The 16370-nt window shown below is 58.2% G+C and overlaps 1 protein-coding gene across 1 annotated transcript; it reads right to left on the bottom strand.

Annotated features, from left to right (window-relative positions):
* Positions 1-1073: 1073 nt before the first annotated feature.
* DISP2 (dispatched RND transporter family member 2) lies at positions 1074-12484 on the bottom strand. Its single transcript, XM_060098294.1, has 8 exons — positions 12372-12484; positions 7285-7614; positions 6963-6992; positions 6690-6813; positions 6301-6416; positions 6060-6187; positions 5594-5691; positions 1074-4340 (listed from the first exon to the last, which is right to left on the bottom strand). Exons 1-8 carry the CDS (start codon positions 12482-12484, stop codon positions 1074-1076), a joined length of 4206 nt encoding a protein of 1401 aa, XP_059954277.1.
* Positions 12485-16370: the final 3886 nt, after the last annotated feature.

Here is a 16370-nt window from a genome sequence, read left to right as displayed (position 1 = left end):
CTGAGAGGAACCTGCGAAGGCAGGTTGTTAGAGGGTGTCAGAGACCAAAGATCAAGACAGTCACAGGCCAACGTCCCTGGGGCAGGTAGACAGGAGGAGAGTGGCAGTTGTGGTGGAATGAGTCAGGAAGCCTGTTCTGCCATTTACTAGCTATGCGACTTTGTGTACATCACTTAACCTTACCTAGTCTCAATGTCTTTACCTGTAAACTGGTGGCAAAAGGACCTGACCAACTGTAGGCTACCCCATACAGAAGTGGTGAGATTCCCAGGACACGATGGGTGTGGAAGTGGTCTGCAAACTAAAAGGTGCAGGACGTAAAGGATTCTTATTGTTGTTAACAGGGGAGAGGACGCTTCTATGTCGATGCAGCTCCCCATGAGGGACCATCAGCAATTTAGGGGTGCTCTGAGGCTGACCATTCCTCCTCCTCCGCTTCACTTCCAGCAGCCATCTCTGCCCGGCCTTGACAAATTCCTGGTCAGACTGAGGAGTGTGAGGGGCACAGGTAGTTAAGGACAGTTAAGGGAGCCCAATTCTGGCCCAGAGAGGATCCCCAAAGAGAAGGAAGTGTCCTGATAAAAAGCCCCTGAAAGGTGTGAGGTCCAGGAGGCTGCTGAGGTTTCCCAGGGCTCTTTTGGTTGGTGAGGGGCCCTGGCAGGGTCCCAAGGACTGGGTCCCTTAGTCCCACTGACCTTCTTGTCACTTGGCATGGGGGCCAGGTCAGCCTCCCCTGATACATAGAGCTACACCTGTGGCCTTCCCCCTTCCAGAGGGTGGGTCCTGGTTGGCACTGTGGGGCGGATGAGCCCTCAGCAGGTCACAAGGAGAGCTTGGCGTTTCACTCCAAAGGCCACCCCCCTGCACGCCCCCACTGAATCCTCTAGATGTGGGGAGGCAGCAGAAGCCCCTACCAAAGCTGGATCATCTGGCACGGTTTAAAATCCACAGCTGGAGAGTGAGACCCCTCCACGCTGATGTGAGGAAACACCAACAGGCTCTAGCCTGCTGCCGCCCCTGCCTTGTCACCCCCGACAGGCTCTGGGCCCCAGTCCGGCCTCTCGGGGCCCCCCTCAGCTGCTGTAGCCTGAAGTGTGGGTGCTGGGCCTGCGCACCCAAACGTCTGGCAGATCTGGCTGGCTGTTGGACAGCACCACAGGGCTGCCATCCCCCGGCCCCCCACGGCCCTTCCAGGATGAGCTGCTCTGGTGGGAGGCGGGCAGTGATGGATCGTACACGGTCTCTCTCAGCGCCAGCCACAGCGTGTCCCGCTTCCCATTCAGCTGGCCCCGCTCATGTACTGTTTGCTCAGTTTCATCCAGGTCCTCTGGAGAGGCACCCACGGAATCTGGCACACGGGCACTGGGCTCAGAGGTGCTTAGGCAGGTCTCGTCAGACACACTGAGCCCCTCCAGGGTGCTGGCTGAGGAGCAGAGGCATTCAGGAGGCTCTGCGACCTGGGGCTTGGGCTTGGGGGAGTGGGCTGGGGCTTCCGGTGATGGCTGCACGGGCTCAGCCTTCTGCCCTTGGGAGTCCTGCCTGGCCCGGGTTTTGGGGCTGGGGCCAGCCTGCTTATAGGGGGAAGAGGTCTGCAGGGCTGGGCACTGGCTGAAGAGTGCCTGGTGGTCCAGGAACACCTCCCTTGGGGAGGTAGGGGCTGGTGGGAGCCGGGAGCAGCAGGGGCCATCATGCAGCTGTAGATCCTCAGAGAGCACTGAGGGCCGGTGGGACAGCTTGCTGGTGGCTGTACTAGTGTCAAAGCTGGGACTCCGGCGTCGTGCCAGGGGCTGTAACTCGTACTGCTCTGGACAGGACCCAGGCGCCCCTCCCACTGGCCCTGGTCGTTGGCGGCCTGCCTTCTCCCCACCAGGCTCCCCAGTTCCGGCGTCCCATGGCAGGTGGGCACAAGGCCAGAGGATTTGCCCACAGTTCTTCTCTGGTCCAAAGAAACAGCAGAGAGATTGGAAGAAGAAGCTGGCGAAGCCGCAGCTGACGCACTTCACCATCATGAGGACGATGCCCAGCTTGCGATAGAGCAACACGGAGGCAGGCAGCATGAGCACACCGGCTGCAAACAGGGCTGCAGCCCCCACTGCCGTGGCGCAGCTGGTCTGGCGCAGCGAGAAGGCCACGCGGCTCAGGCGGTCAGGGTGTGGGCACAGGTGATAGGAGATGCAGTAGTTGACGGTGAAGTCGACCGAGAGGCCCACAGAGGCAGAGAGAAAGAGGGCCTCAGCAGTGTTGAGCTGCCACTCGAGGAGAACCAGGAGCCCCACCGTGAGCAGCACGGTGCCTGCCACGGCTGCCACAGAGAACAGGCTAAGTGGAACGTTCCAGGTGCCCAGCAGCAGCGTGGCAAAGGCCAGCGCCAGGGCCAGGCCCAGCACCACGGCAGGCTCGGTGCTCAGGCTGTGCTGCAGGCTGTACAGCTCCAGACGGCTGGTGAACCAACCCCGGCGCAGGCCGGGGGGTGCCCTGCCCAGCTCTGCTGCCAGCCAGTAGCTGACCTCAGTGTAGAAGTGGTGGGCCTGGCTGTAGTCTGGACTATACTGGAAGTTGGTCTGGAACTGCAGGACCAGGGCAGCCAGGCCGCCCTGGGTATTGAAGCGGGCCCCCAGGTCCCGGGTGCTCTCGGGGCCTTGCTCCAGAGCCATCATCTTGAGGCAGTGCAGGAAAAGCTGGGGGGCCCAGGGGAAGCCCGAGGGGCCACAGCAGAGGCCAGGCCCCAGGCGGGCACAACCGGGGCTCTCCATCCAGCGCCGGAGGGCCTCCACGAAGCACAGTGTCGGCCAGCCCTCTGGCTGGGCCCCAAAGAAGCTCTGATTCCGAGCTCCCTGGCAGAGTGCCAGCAGCCAGCGCTGGGCCTCAGGACCGCTGGCCGAGAAGGCAGGGTCACTCACCAGAGAGCTGTTGCTGCGAGGGTCCAGGGGGTCGCCAGTGTCCACCGGCAGGATGCCCCACACCAAAACCACAGGCATGTGGCCGCCCTCGCCCTGAGGCAGCCGCTCGAACAGAAACTGCTGACGGTACTCGGCGTCGAAGCGTTCGAAGGGGTGGCTGGGCCGGAAGACCTGGCCGCGGGGCGGCGGCAGCGTGGGCAGCCGCAGGCGGGGGCTGACGCCGGCGATGTAGGCGCCCCCCGCCGCCAGCGCGGCGAACCAGCAGATCCAGATGTAGCGGAACTTGATGACGCCGCAGGGCAGGAGGCGCTGGAAGAGCAGGCGCGAGGTGCTGGCGGCCGCCCTCCGAAGCCCGCGGAGCCGCCGGTGCAGCGCCAGCGCCAGTCGCCGGGGCGCGCTGCCGCCCCACGGGCCGCGCGCCTGGGACGCACAGCCGCGCGCTAGGTAGCGCTCGTGGAGCACCGCGGAGGAGGGCAGCCAGGCCAGCGTGAGCGCCAGGTGCGCCAGCACAGCCGTGCCCATGTAGAGTGCGAAGCAGCGGACGGCGGGGAGGCGGCTCAGGTAGCTGGCGTAGAAAGCCGCTCCCGTGGTGAGGCCCGAGACGAGCAGCAGGTAGCCGAAGTGGTGCATGGTGCGGCCCACGCGCTGCGCCAGCCCCCCGGAGGGCAGCTGGCTCTTGCTGAGGCGCCAGAGGTCGAAGAAGATGAGGGTGTGGTTGGCGCAGACGCTGCTCAACAGGACAAGGGCCGCCAGATTGACGAAGGGGAAGTAGGCCATCCGGAAGGCCACTCGGTAAAGAAAAAAGGCAAGCAGCAGGGAGCCCAGCACCCCCAGTAGCACCATGAGTGTGAGGAAGAGGGAGCGCAGGTAGAGGGCGATGCTGAGGAAGATGGCGGCCAGGGCCAGCAAGGGGTACACCGTATCCTGGGCCAGGTAGTGCCTCAGCAGCTCCTGCTTGAGGCCCAGGTCCATGCCAGTGATGGATGTGTAGTTGTCGGAGAGCCCCCAGGGCACGGCTAGGCGGTCCAGGTAGATGCCCATCATGGAGGCACCCTTCGGGGTGGGCAGGAAGAGCAGGCTGTACTTGAGGGAGGGCACCTGGTAGTCAGCCGTCTGGGGACTCAGAAAGTCCCTGTCCAGCAGGAAGTGCAGGAGTTGGTAGACAGCACTGCTCCGGGAGCACTTGGTGGGAACCTGGGCACAGCGCGGGGGCTTGTCCTTCCCAGGTCCCAGACAAGAGGGCACCAGGGCACCACGGTGATAGTAGAGGGCACAGGCCCGCAGCAGGGCCAGCGTGCGGGCTGTGTCGGCTTGAGTAGTGTCCAGGCAGGAGGAACGATTGGAGAGCACGGCCACATAGTTGCCCAGGGACCAACTGGGGCAGCACTCGTTGGCTGCTGTACGCTGGCACAGAGCCCCAAAGCTGGTATGGGAGCGGACCTATAGGACACACACAGCAGGAGAGAGCTCAGGGGCAGTGCAGGGGCCCAGATTTCCCCAGCACTGTCCGAGGCCCTCTCACCTCCTTTCAGGCTGCAGGGCAGAGGCAGAGAGGTATCTTGACTGCCCAGCAAAACCTGATTGGCCAGACCCGGATTCCAGCAGCTACATCTTGACTCCATCAAAGAGGAGCCTCAGGAATGCTGCCCCAGGCCTCAGCCTGAGAGGTCTTGCCCTAAGGGCCCCAGCAGGTCACACACCCCAACTCTGCACTGCCTGAGACAGGAGTAGGAGTGGAAGTGGCAGCCACAGATGGAACGGGGCCAAGTGTCCAGGGAACTGGACAGGTGGGAAAAGTGGAGGCCAAAACATTCCAGGATCAGGGTCACTGCCAAACCCTAGCCCCTTATCTCTGTCCACTGGTCTGCTTAAACCTTGTGAGGGATAGGGCTGTTTCTTTTTCAGACCTCATGCCTGTTTTTCTCTCCAACCCTGATGCCGACATTACAATAGCTGGTGTAGTTACAGAGAATGCCAGCCTGGGAATCAGAGGCCCTGTACTGCCATCAACTGGATGTATGGTGTTGGGCCTGAGATCATGGTGACAATAGTAACATTTATTGAGAGATCACTAATGTCAGTCATTATGCTGTATTTTTTACAAATTCTACCTTGTTTCATTGTCACAACACCCCTATGAGGAAACTACCATTATTCCCATTTTATATATACAAAGACCGAGGCACCGAGAGGTTGAGAAATGTGTCTGAGGTCACACAGCCAAGAAGTATGAGAGCTGGCCTTGAATTCAGGCATCTGACTCCAGAGCACATGTTCTTTAAGCCTAGTGGTGTTCACACTGTTTTTAGTAGCGAAACTTTCTTCAGATGTTATCGCACATGGTTCTCCAGTTAGCATGACTGGATCTGCAGCACTTGGGTTGATGGGGGCTGGGGGCCTTGGGCCGGGGCCTCCTCAACAGCTCTTGAGGCTCCTTTTCAGGACCTTTCGAAAATCCCCAGGCTCTGCAGGGTCTGTCTTCCAGCACCTGTGTCTTGGCTCTTCTAGAAACAGCTGACTCTTCTCTCCCCGCCAACCCAGAACCTCTCAGCAGGGCTGCAGTAATTTTCTAAGCAGGGAATGCTCTCTCCTAGTCCAGGCTGGGAGTCCTGGCTCAGCTGTATTTCCTTATGATCAGGTCCCTGGTGTCCCTGGTTCCCTCCCAGCCCCTGGCACCTCCCTAGCCAGCTCACCTGATCCTGTTCCATGCGACACATGGAATGGATGGCGTGCAGGTTCCACAGGCTGCCCGCTGAGGTGGACATGAACACCAGCTGTGCATAGCTCTTCTCTGCAACACACCGCCCAGAGCTCACCCTTTGGCCCCAGGTCCTGGGCCCACCAAAGGGAAGATGCTTACCCAGGGCCATAAGAGGTTTAGATTCCCAGGAGCCGGAAACCTGTGCCTGGCTGCCTGATCCTGGGCCTGCATCCCTCCCCTGTGGCACACCCCCATCCAGCTTGCCCCTACCTGGCTGGAGTACCCGAGACCTGCCTCATCCTCCCAGCTGTAACTCAACTTCCTTGGCTTGAATGTGACTGGCCAGGCTCCTTGCCCTTCTGTCTGCCCAGATTTGTTCTCCTGGGCCCTCATGTTCTCGTAGGTGGGGAGGCGGGTAACCACCATTAAAGCCAGGAACTGGCCAGGCTGCAGCTTACCAGGGGGGCCACAGAAGAAGCTCTCCTGCCCTCTGGCCTCCAGGGGCTCCACCATCCTCCGAGGCCGGACCATGCCCTCCTGGGCACTGCTCCAGGGTGTGGGGCTCAGAGTGGTATGGGGGTTTGAGCTGAGGTAGAGAGAAAATCTATGCCAGGCCCTCTGACCTGCTTTCGGCTGCTCTCTGGAGACCTCGTTCCTTCCCCGGTTCCCCCCAACAGTGGAAAGATGGGAACCCATTACCTGTTCAGCTCAAGGTCTGGAGAAAGGGAAAGCAGCTTCTTGGGGCCTGTGAGGGACTGTAGTGCTCTCCAGACCACTAGCTTGCGCCCAATGTCCGTGTCCCGAGGCTCAAAGCCCTGCAGGGAGGAGGGCAGAGAAGATCAGGCTGACAGGAGGGGGAGTTCTCCTTCTCCCTTCTCGGCTCTGCCCTTTTGGGTCCCTGGAGCAGGGAAGGCTGGCCTGCCTGCCTGGATTGTTGGACACGAGGATCACCTCTATACCATCTCCCAGCTCTCTCTGGAGAGCCCGCTGCTGCCACCCCACTCCCAGCTGGGCCACTCCAACTTCCTGCCCCAGACTGAGCTGAGGTGGCCAGGCCTGGGGGCCCATCCCTCCCCTTGGTCCCTCACCAGTAAGGGCTTGGAGAAATCGGGTAGCTGGCCCCCCAGCAGTCCAGCCAGGGTGCAGAGGAGGATGACAGCCAGACACAGCAGCAGCACGGCCACTGGCCACTCAGCAATCAGCTGGGAATAGCTGGGAAAGAGGAAGAGATCCCACATGAATTAGCGTTGGGTGTGATAGCAGGGAATGTGGGAGCTTAGAAGCCACCAACAAGGGATGGTGGGGCTAAACTGGGCACTGGCCTGGCCACCCCTAGGGCTCCAGAGAAGGCCCAGGCCTACCTCTTTGGCATCTGGAAGGCCCGTACCTGCCTGTGGAAGAGAAGAAAAGACACTTGCTTGCTAGAGTCCTCTTGTAGGGTGGGAGGTTGGGATGGGGGTGGAGGATAGAGGAAGACGGTATGAACCCTTTTAGGCTTTCCCACTCCCAAGCTCCAACGCTTCCTTCCTCTTCCATCCAGGCTGCCTCCTCCATCAGACGCAGGGGACATCCTGGGCTGCCTCCTAGTGAAGGAGTCCAGAGCCCGGGGGCGGGGGTCGACCCCACTTTTAAGCCCTGCCCCACCTTCCAGGGCAGCTGGCAGGCTGCTGGACCCCTCCTTACCTGACGCTGACCACATGGTGCTGCACAGATGCCGGCTTCCAGGCCCCATCATGCTGTGAGGGGGCTGGGGAAGGGCTGAGGCTGGAGCCATGGGAGCACAGCGCTGCCCGGTCCCCAAGCCCTGGAAGGGAGCTGCCCCCCCGGTATTCCTGTGGTGCCCGGGGATAGGTAAAGTGGGCAGGGGCCAAGGGGCTGGATGGGCCCACAGGATGAAGGGTGGAAGTTGCTGGTGGGGGTCCCGAAGAACTGGAAGGGTCCTCAAGGGGGCAGCTGTGGAGGGTGCAGCTTCTCTCTGGGCTTGCCTCAGGGGCCACAGCCTTGCTCTGGGACCTGGGGAGAGAGGAGACAGGGAAAGAGGGGGTGGGAGACAGCGGCGGTCCACACCATGCAGCAGCCTTGCTCAGTGAGCTGAGGTGGACGGGGCTCAGGCTGTTCTATTCCTAGGCCTGGGGAGAGGCAAGGAGGGTGGAGGCCCTGGGTCTACACCCCCAGCCTACTTCTTGGGGTTCACTGTCTCATTCACTCATCTGCCCATGCACCTCAAAACACATATGATCTTATTTACTCCTTTAAAAACCATACAGGGGAAGTACTTTCCTTCTTTTATAGATTTGAAAACTGAGGTTCAGTGAGCCCTGAAGAGCTGGGCCTTGAACCCAGTTCTGACTTGCAGCCCTGTGCTCTTTCTGCTATAGTTGTCTCTTCATCCTCTTGTCAGACGTTTATGGAGCACCTGCTGCACTTTTGTTCCCACCTTAGAGCCTTTGAGCTTTCTTTGCCCTCTGCTTGGGATGTTCCTCCCCAGATAACTGCACGGCTCACACCATTACCTTCTTAGAGAAGCCCTCCCTGACTACCCTCTCTAAATAATCATCCACCAACTCCTATCCCCCTACCTACTCTATATTTCTTCCTAGCATTTTCCACAACTGGACATTGTATTATATGTTGTCATGTTTACTGCCTGTCTCTCCTATGGAACGTGAGCTCTGGGACAGCAGGGCCTGGTGCATTTGTTCATCTGTGTCCCCAGTGCCTTGAGCAGCACCTTGCACACCGAAGGTGCCCCGGGGACGTTTGCTGAGTGAAGGCTGAGTGCTGGACGGGCTGCTAATAGTGGTGCCAGGATGAATAAAGCCCAGTCCTTGTCCTCCAGGCACTCACGGTAGGTGGGCGATGTGCAGGGGCCACCGTGTTGACTGCTGTGAGAGGGGAAGTCACACAGGGCTGAAGGTGCCCAGAGGAGGACCCAACTTTGACAGGGGTGGGGGGGTCAGGGAAAGCTTTGCAGAGGCAACCACTGCCTTTTCACCAACCCCGGGCCTTGGGGCAGGAGGTTTGTTCTGCAACGGTGTGCACAGTTGGGAGAGGGAGTTGGGACCCCCAAGGAGCTTGCCAGGGAGGAGTCAGCAATAGATTCCTCTTTCCAAATTACGCATGAGGGCAGCACTCTGTGCATGGACCCAGCCCCACTCCTTGGGTGCAGGCAGGGGTGCAGGCAGAGGTGCAGTCCCACCCCAGGGGCAGGATTGCCAGACCTGGGACAGGAGAAGATGGCCACAGAACAGAGTGCCTGAGGGCCATGGCGGGTTCCCAAGGGGTTCTGGGCCCTCCAGCGAGTCTTTCTTCCATCCGCCTGCTACAACTTGCATAGCTCCCATGGGAGAGCCAGGTCTATGCCGAGCAAACCCTGGCTTCCAGTCTTGCCTGCTGCACTGCTGAAGAGGCCGTGGGCCAGAGTCCTGGCTGTGGTGGCACGTGGACATTGCCCACAGAGGCTGGGTTCTGCCCAGAGACCAAGTAGAGGAACTGGAAAGAATAGGCAAGCTCCTCCTCTTCCTCCCAGAAGGTTGGATGGCAGACAGTCAGGGGGTGGGGTATAATTCTCATGCTTGGACTAAAATAGGGGAGCAGTGGAGGTGGGATCCTGGCTCCATCATCCTTTAACTCTGGGGTCTTGGGAAAGACACACAATTCTTGGAGCATTGGCATCCTTGTCTGCTGAGTGAGGGTACGATGATAACGCCTCCCTCTCAGGTTTAGTATGGGCATTAACTGAGGTAACACATGTGAGGTGCCTGGCGTGGAGCCTGGCATGTGGAAGACATTTACTTTCCTGCCTCTTCCCACACTCAGTGCTGCAGGGAGTGTGTAGTTTAAGAAGTATATTTATATTTACAATTTGACCTCTTTAGGCACTGCAGATAATATATCTCCATTTGAGAACTTCTCACACCTTGAGAATCTCACTACATATATAAGTACTTTTCTTTTTGTTATCCAGAAGCAGCATCAGAATTTGTTTCATGATTTAAACCACTGATTTTTTTTTTCTAACTAACTCAACACTTAGAAAAATAGGAATTTGACTAAACTTGTTCTCAAGCAAGACCTCAGATGACACAGCAACCAGTGTCCTTGCAGATAAAATAGCTTATGGGCCCATCACCATGGGCCAAAGGGAAGCTGGAAAAATGACCGGGGTTCATGTGTTTAAGTGTGGACATCTACTTCTTTAAGATTTTTATTCTGCAGGTCTTTTTTGAGCACCTGCCACAGGCTGGGCACTGTGCTTGGTCTGGGTTGGATCCTGAAGGCACGAAGGTGACACATTAGTCTTAGTCTCCCTCTTTAGAGCAGGGCCTGCTTTCCGCAGTCAGGAGGGTGGGGCAACCAGGGTGCCTATTTCAGCTGCGCATGGTCTTAGAGCACTCACTGAGCTTTCAGCTTATCCTAGGAGCCAGGCCCCCGCTTGGAGTGTCAGTTTCTTTTTCATTAAGGGAAGCCAGCACTCCAGGGCATGCTGGCAGAGAACAGGAACTCCAGTTGTCCTTAACCAGTCTACCAAATCTCACAAGCCACCCCCTTCCTTAGCAGGCTCCTGTTCAAGGGGGATTCCAGCATCCACCATTGGTTTGCTTCTACTGGGGTCTCCCTGGCCCCAGCCGCTTCCTCTCAATCCCTTCTATCCCTCTCCCAAATCTCACCCTTTATGACTGTGCCCATCATTGTGAATGTGGCAGAATTTGAAACTTTCCACATTCCGACTGCTGTAGAACCGGGAGTTTGTCTTGACCCTCCCAAGGAGAAGAGCCAAACTGTTCTCAGAATAAAAGCTTTCTCCTGCCAGCCACTGCTGCCCTCTATTTTCAGACCTAGTAATAGTATGAGTTAAGCACCCCACGCCTTGCCTCCCCAGGGGGCTTTCATTCTTACCCTCTCAGTTCCATGGCTCTGACTGGGATGAGTGATTTCCTGGGCCACCTGCCTGGGCCCACTGGTCTGTAAGCTAAGTGATTGGGGCAGGCAGGTAGGTTAATGGAAAGTGATGACACAGGCCTCACTCATGGCCAAAGTCACAGCAGTCAGGGCCTGGCTAATAGTGCCCCAGACACCTCTCTTGGGAGCCCCGTGAGCGGAAAATGTACATGTGTATTAACCATGCCCCCAAGTCCACAGACACGTAGCCATATGGACATCCATGTGATCCTGCAGAGTGGCCAGGACAGATGAGGGAGCAATTCACACCACTAGGAAACTAAAAAGGTAATTTTAAAAACACAAAGAATGAACTATTTCAAATTGCCCTGTTGTCAATGAATTAGTAAAGGTGTGTGTGCGCGCGCGTGTGTGTGTGTGTGTGTGCACGCGGGCGCTATCTTATTCACTCCCCAGAGTGCTACTTAGTTCAGCAGGAATGTATTTTTGTTTCTTGGATTGAAATGAATCCCTTTGCCTGATTTGTCCAGGGTCTCTGGGGAAGTGCAGAGAGGGGCCAGAAGTCTCAGGGAGTTGCTAGAAGAAAGCAAGTGATTCCTGTGCCCAAGTATGACCCCCACGTGCAGGGGAAGTGAGTAGACCAGACAGGGCTGATCCTTGGCAAAATATCCAAGGCAGCAAATGACTCTCCAGTCCCTTCTAGGGATGATCCTGGCCCCTGCCCTGTCCTGTCACTGTCTCTGCCTTGTCCATACTTGGCTTTTTGGTCAAGCCATAGTTCCAGGCAGCCCCCTGGTCCAGGGAACACATTAATCCTGTGTACCATCCCGTTAAGAAAGTTCTGTGGCTTTCAGACTGAAAGGTGGCTAAATCTACCCAGGCTGATGTGTCAACACAGAGGGAAGAAAACATTTCCCTCCACTTGTGGGGTCTCCTCTTCACTCAGGTACAGATGCACATTTTAACTGGGGCAGTCTGAAGACAATGTGTCCACCTCTGCTTTTGCCCCCAAAGAACTCTTCCTATTTCAGTCCAGGCAGGAGAGAGAGGCGGTGTCATGTCAGGTGAGGGATTCTGGGGGCGGCAGACCAGGCAGGGCACAGAAATTGCGCCATATTGCTACCTGGCTGGGCTGTTCCCTCACACATATGGTGGAGGAAGGGAGAGGAGAGGCACCAAGATCTGGGCCCGCAGCGGGAAGATGTTCCTTCTGTCCCGCCAACCTGGTGCTCCTTCAGGGACGGTACTGACCGCAGCCTGAGCCTCAGAGCCTGCCCACGCAGCGCCTCCGAAGAGTGCAGGTGGCTGCCACACGTGGGGACTCGAGCCTACACGTGCGCAGCTGGCCATGTGGGGCAGACTGGAGACAGACGGTGATGGACAAAGACAGACCCTACCTAGCTCGGAGGCCGAGTGTCTGCCCTCCCCCCAGGACACACCTTGGCGAGTCTCCCGTCTACAGTACACGCGCACCCTCGACCACATTGACTCGCTGGAACCCGGACTGAGGTTGCTGCAGGCTTGGGGCTTACAGAGAAGACGCGGGGGCAGGGCCTAGAGGGAGAGGCTCTGGAAGCCGGAGGGGCTGGGGATACCGGGGCCTTAGAGGAAAGGTAGGAACAGTGGGTGGGGCAGGTCCTGGGGGCGGTGAGGGCTAAGCGGGCTGACAGTAGCGGGTATCGGGAGAGAGAAAATTGACCCGGCAGGATGAGGGCGTGGCCAGGGGGCAGGGAGTCTGGAGGCCCCAGAAGGGGCTCTGGGAGGGGTTGGGGACTGAATGGGACGACATATGGCGGCTACTGGGGATACCTGGGGCGGGGATTCTGGGAAGGTCTGCGAGCTGGGTCTGCGGAGCAGTCCGCCCCTACCTGTCCGGGGAGCTGCCGTCTGGAGCCAAAGGCTCCCCCTCGGGCCGCTGCTCCCCTTCCGGACCCGGGCCGGGAGCCGGATCGTTGCTGCCGCTGCCGCTACCGCCGTCCATGCCCGTGGGCGGCGCCGCTGTCCGGGCGCTGGTGCTGAAGCGGCGGCAGCGGCGGCAGCAGCGGCGGCGGCGGCGGCGGCGGCGGCGACGGGCTCCTGCGCACGCGTCGACGACAAGCGGGTCGGTCGCTGGGCGGGGCCGACGAGGAGCCCAGCCAATGGGCGCGGCACCGGGGGGCGGGGACAGAGGCTTCCCGCCGCGCCGCTGCCCGAAGGCTCGCTGTCTTTTAAGACCCCCGGGCTAGAGTTGTGGGCTCTTGAACTCAGGCCAGGTCTGAGAGCTGCTGTTAGGAGTCTGTGCAGTAGTTCGCACACCGGCCTTTCCTGGGGGGCATTCGTCTTCCCGTGAGGGACCAGGAAACGCGACCCCAGGCACCGTGTAAAGAGCCTCATAACTTGTAACGCAGACTCTTCCAGCCCCAAAGAGGGAGCAGCTCCATGCCGGCACTTCACTGCTCCGGACGCTGAGGGGTTGAGAGGGGTTGGGCTACTTTTAGACTCACATTTCTCTCGGCCCCGCTCAGCGTCCCCCCTTTCCTTCCCAGTAAGGCTAAGCACCTGCTCAAGTTGGGTCTTCACGTTGATCTGGACCTGGGTCTGCGCCCCTCAGTTGTGGAGCCTGGTTTCTGTTATTCAAGTGTAGGGTATGGCCGGGGAGAGGGACAAGAGAGACACTCAGAGAAGCCCCAACTCTCTCTTATAACCACCCCACTTCAGCCTGGAAGGTACCCAGTAGCCACTCCTTCCAGGGCGCTTGCTGCTTCCCCTGTCAGGGAATGGCTGTGAGAGAGGGGCGGTGTGATAGGCGGTGGAGAGGCCGGGCTAGAGGGCTGTTACCACAGCTCTAGAACAGATACGGGCCCTGTGAGAAGCCTGGGAGTTGGGGAGCGGAGAGGATCCCAGACGTGGAATTTGGATGGGCAGAAGAGGTTTTACAGTAAGCAGGCTCTCTGTGTGTGTGGTAGGTGCCTTGGCTGAAGCACGCAGCTGGGGAGAGAGTCAGAACCCAGGAGTGTTTGGACTATGGGTATCCCTAAACTGTGTGCAAACCGTGTGCAAGGCATAGACCAGTAGGCATGAGGGTGGGAGAGTCTAGAGGTGTAGAAGTGGTGGCCCTGCCCTGAGTAGCTTAGTTTGGTGAGAGAGATAAAAAGCCAGCCCATTAATTGATGCCAACTGGGTAGGGTGTGGTTGGGCCCATGTGATGGTCGATAGGAGCTGCAGAGGAGGGGGCAGTGTGCAAAGACAGAGAGGACCTCACTCATCCTAATGGCCTTCATGTTGATGGTGGAGCTTCAGCTGTCTTGGAAGGAAGGCATTCCTGACCTGGGGGTGAGGTGGAGGTGGTGGTGGTGGGGAAACTGTGCAAAGTTTAAGAGGCTGGAAATTTCTATGTGTTTTCAGGGGATAGTGAGAAATAACATCTGGAGAGTTAGGGATCCATTGAAGGCCTCTGATCTGTAGGGTGAGGCATGTAAGATGGAACTTTGGAAGGCCCACCAGGTCTGGGTATATATGATGGGATAGATGTGATGAGACCATACTTGAGACCCTTTGGTGGGGGGTGGGGCAGAAGTGAAAACAAAAGGAGGGGTGATCTTATTCAACCGTATGCTATGGACACTACTGAGAATGCCTGACTGGGTGCCGATTTTCACAACTAGGGAACTCAGAGACCACTGGGAAGGAAGATAGGCTCTTTTAAGAGTAGAACATGGCCTCCAGGAGGCTGTTTATTAGATCCAGAAGATTCTGGTTCAGGCCCCATGCCAGGTCATGCTCTCCGTTCTTATGTCCTGTTTCTTCTGCTTCCTCAGTGATGTGGGCCAGGGGTGTGCCCACAGGGCCCTGGGGGTGGCCCCGCATAGGACAGTGCCCTGGTTCAGGGTGGGAACCTGGAGGATGGTTGCCATGCCAGGGGGTTGCCCACCACCATGGCAGTGCCCAGGGCCAGGTCCATGACCATGCCCGCCACCATGGCAGGGCCCCTGTGTAAAGCTGGATGAACAATATTAGAGTCAGAGGTTAGTGCCAACCTTACCTGCAGTCAACTCTCCCTCTCCCTTCCCCTTCCCCCTCTCCAGCCCCTACTCTAGGGGACTCAGGATTCCTGGGCACTAGCAGGGGCTCGTTGTGGAGGTCGGGAGACAGGGATAGCAAGTGACTGCTTCTAGCCCTGGGCCTTTTGCCTTGATGAAGCCAGAGCACAGAGGAGACACAAGGGGAGGAACCTAGATTCATTGGGTTCCATTCCTTGAGCTGAGATATGACTCCCACTCTGTGGACCTCAGTTTATTTTATCTGCAACTAAGAAGCAGAATTATCTCATCTCCCTTCCCTCACCCAGGAACCCATGCAGAGTGATTAGAGGTTTTGCCATGCTGACTACTTAGAAGTGAACGTGGGGCTGGGGGAGGCTACAGAGGAACACAGTGAGGGCCAGGGGCAAGGAGGAGACAGGAGGTAGGGTGTGGGGAGATGCAGGAGCCAAGGAGAAGGAGAGGCAGCTGGAGAGTGGAAGGATACAAAGGTAGGAGGTGACAAGGTAAGGAAGTGCTTGTTCTCTATGCAGGTAGTGTATGCAGGTACAAGGCTATGTGCTGCATTTACATACAAATAGCTATGTCTGTATACATGTGCATGGGTGAGCGCCTATACATGCCTGCTGTGTGCACAGACACATGTGCATGGGTGCATGTACCTGGTTGTGTGTATGTGACAGTGGGAGTACATGTGAGCCCATGCCTGTCCCTGAGCAGGTGCCAGACTCAAGAAACCAGGAAGAATAGAAAGTAAAATCAAGGCTTTATTGCCTAAGCCAGAAGAGTCCTGGGAAAAGTGGTTTAACCTTCTGTCTTGGCTGGAACCACTCCTGAGGCCCCAAGGCCAGAGAAGTCTCTTTGCCTCTTGCCACAGGCCTAGGGAAGAGTAGAGACGCTACCTTGCTTCTGGTGCTGGGCACAGGGCACCTGGGGCCCCGGGGGAGAGGGCTGGGGCTATGGCCCTACTCTTGGGGGTGGATAACTCCCCAGTCTGCTCCTGCCACCTAGGGCCTGAAAAGGGCTTATAACCAGTGGGGAAGAAGCAGGCTCCATGGTTAAGGGACTTTCCTGTGACCAAGTTAGGGCTGCCGCTGCCCCATCCAGGCTCAGTGATGCCTGGAAACTGCCACTTCCCACCCTGCTTGCCTCTTCTGTGACTCTTTCTGTGGTGGGGCCAGTTCCGGGCCTAGGAGCTGGATCTGCTGGTGGTAGCCAGTGGGGGCTGGGGGAGGGGGAAGCAGGGAGGAGGGCAGGCAGCTCCCTTCTCTGGCAGAGGCAGGTCACTGGGGCCCTGCAGTGTGGTTGGGATTTGGGAGCAAGCCAGCTATCCAGGGAGGCTGTGAATAGCCAGGAATGCAGAGAAGCATGGAACAGGAGGGGAAGCAGCAGGAGAGAGGATGGGCTGCTGGGGCAGGGAGGGGATGTGAGAAAAGGAGAGACAGATGGGAAAACAGGAGGGGAGCAGAGGAGAAGGCTGACGCCTGTAGGGGGCGAACTTGCGCTGTGATGCCCCGCCCCGCCCCACCCGTGGGGGCGGAGGCCTCCCTATTCTGCATTTGGGGGACACTGTGGCTGCTCCCTGAGGGTCTAGGAAGGGGCTGGAGGTCTGGGGGACGTGGCAGCAGGGAGGAAAAAGGGGAGACGGCTGGCGAACTTTCTATCCTTCGGACCTGTGGGAAAGGAAGGGAAAAAAAGAAATAGCTTTGGTTATTCGGTTCTGCAGTGAGAATCCTGTCTTCCTCCTGGTGCTGATTTTGTGCCCACCTCCCACCCCCCTCCTCCAACAAGGCTCAAGAGCCAGCTGAGTTCTCCCGGGGCGGGGGGGAATGGGGCTAGTTAGGAAGC

The sequence above is a fragment of the Mesoplodon densirostris genome, chromosome 4 (assembly GCF_025265405.1).
Source record: "Mesoplodon densirostris isolate mMesDen1 chromosome 4, mMesDen1 primary haplotype, whole genome shotgun sequence".
Classification (NCBI taxonomy): Eukaryota; Metazoa; Chordata; class Mammalia; order Artiodactyla; family Ziphiidae; genus Mesoplodon; species Mesoplodon densirostris.
The sequence above is the reverse complement of the archived record's forward strand: the minus strand, read 5'-3'. Positions and strand labels throughout refer to the sequence as shown.

Bases quoted from the DNA above. Each gene is read 5' to 3' on its own strand.
- DISP2 (XM_060098294.1), bottom strand. From the start codon at position 12,484: ATGGACGGCGGTAGCGGCAGCGGCAGCAACGATCCGGCTCCCGGCCCG. The intron at 6,814-6,962 runs GTAGGCCTGGGC...CCTCTTTCCCAG, and splicing joins GCCTTCCAGATGCCAAAGAG to CTATTCCCAGCTGATTGCTG. The intron at 6,188-6,300 runs GTAATGGGTTCC...TCTCTACCTCAG, and splicing joins CCAGACCTTGAGCTGAACAG to CTCAAACCCCCATACCACTC.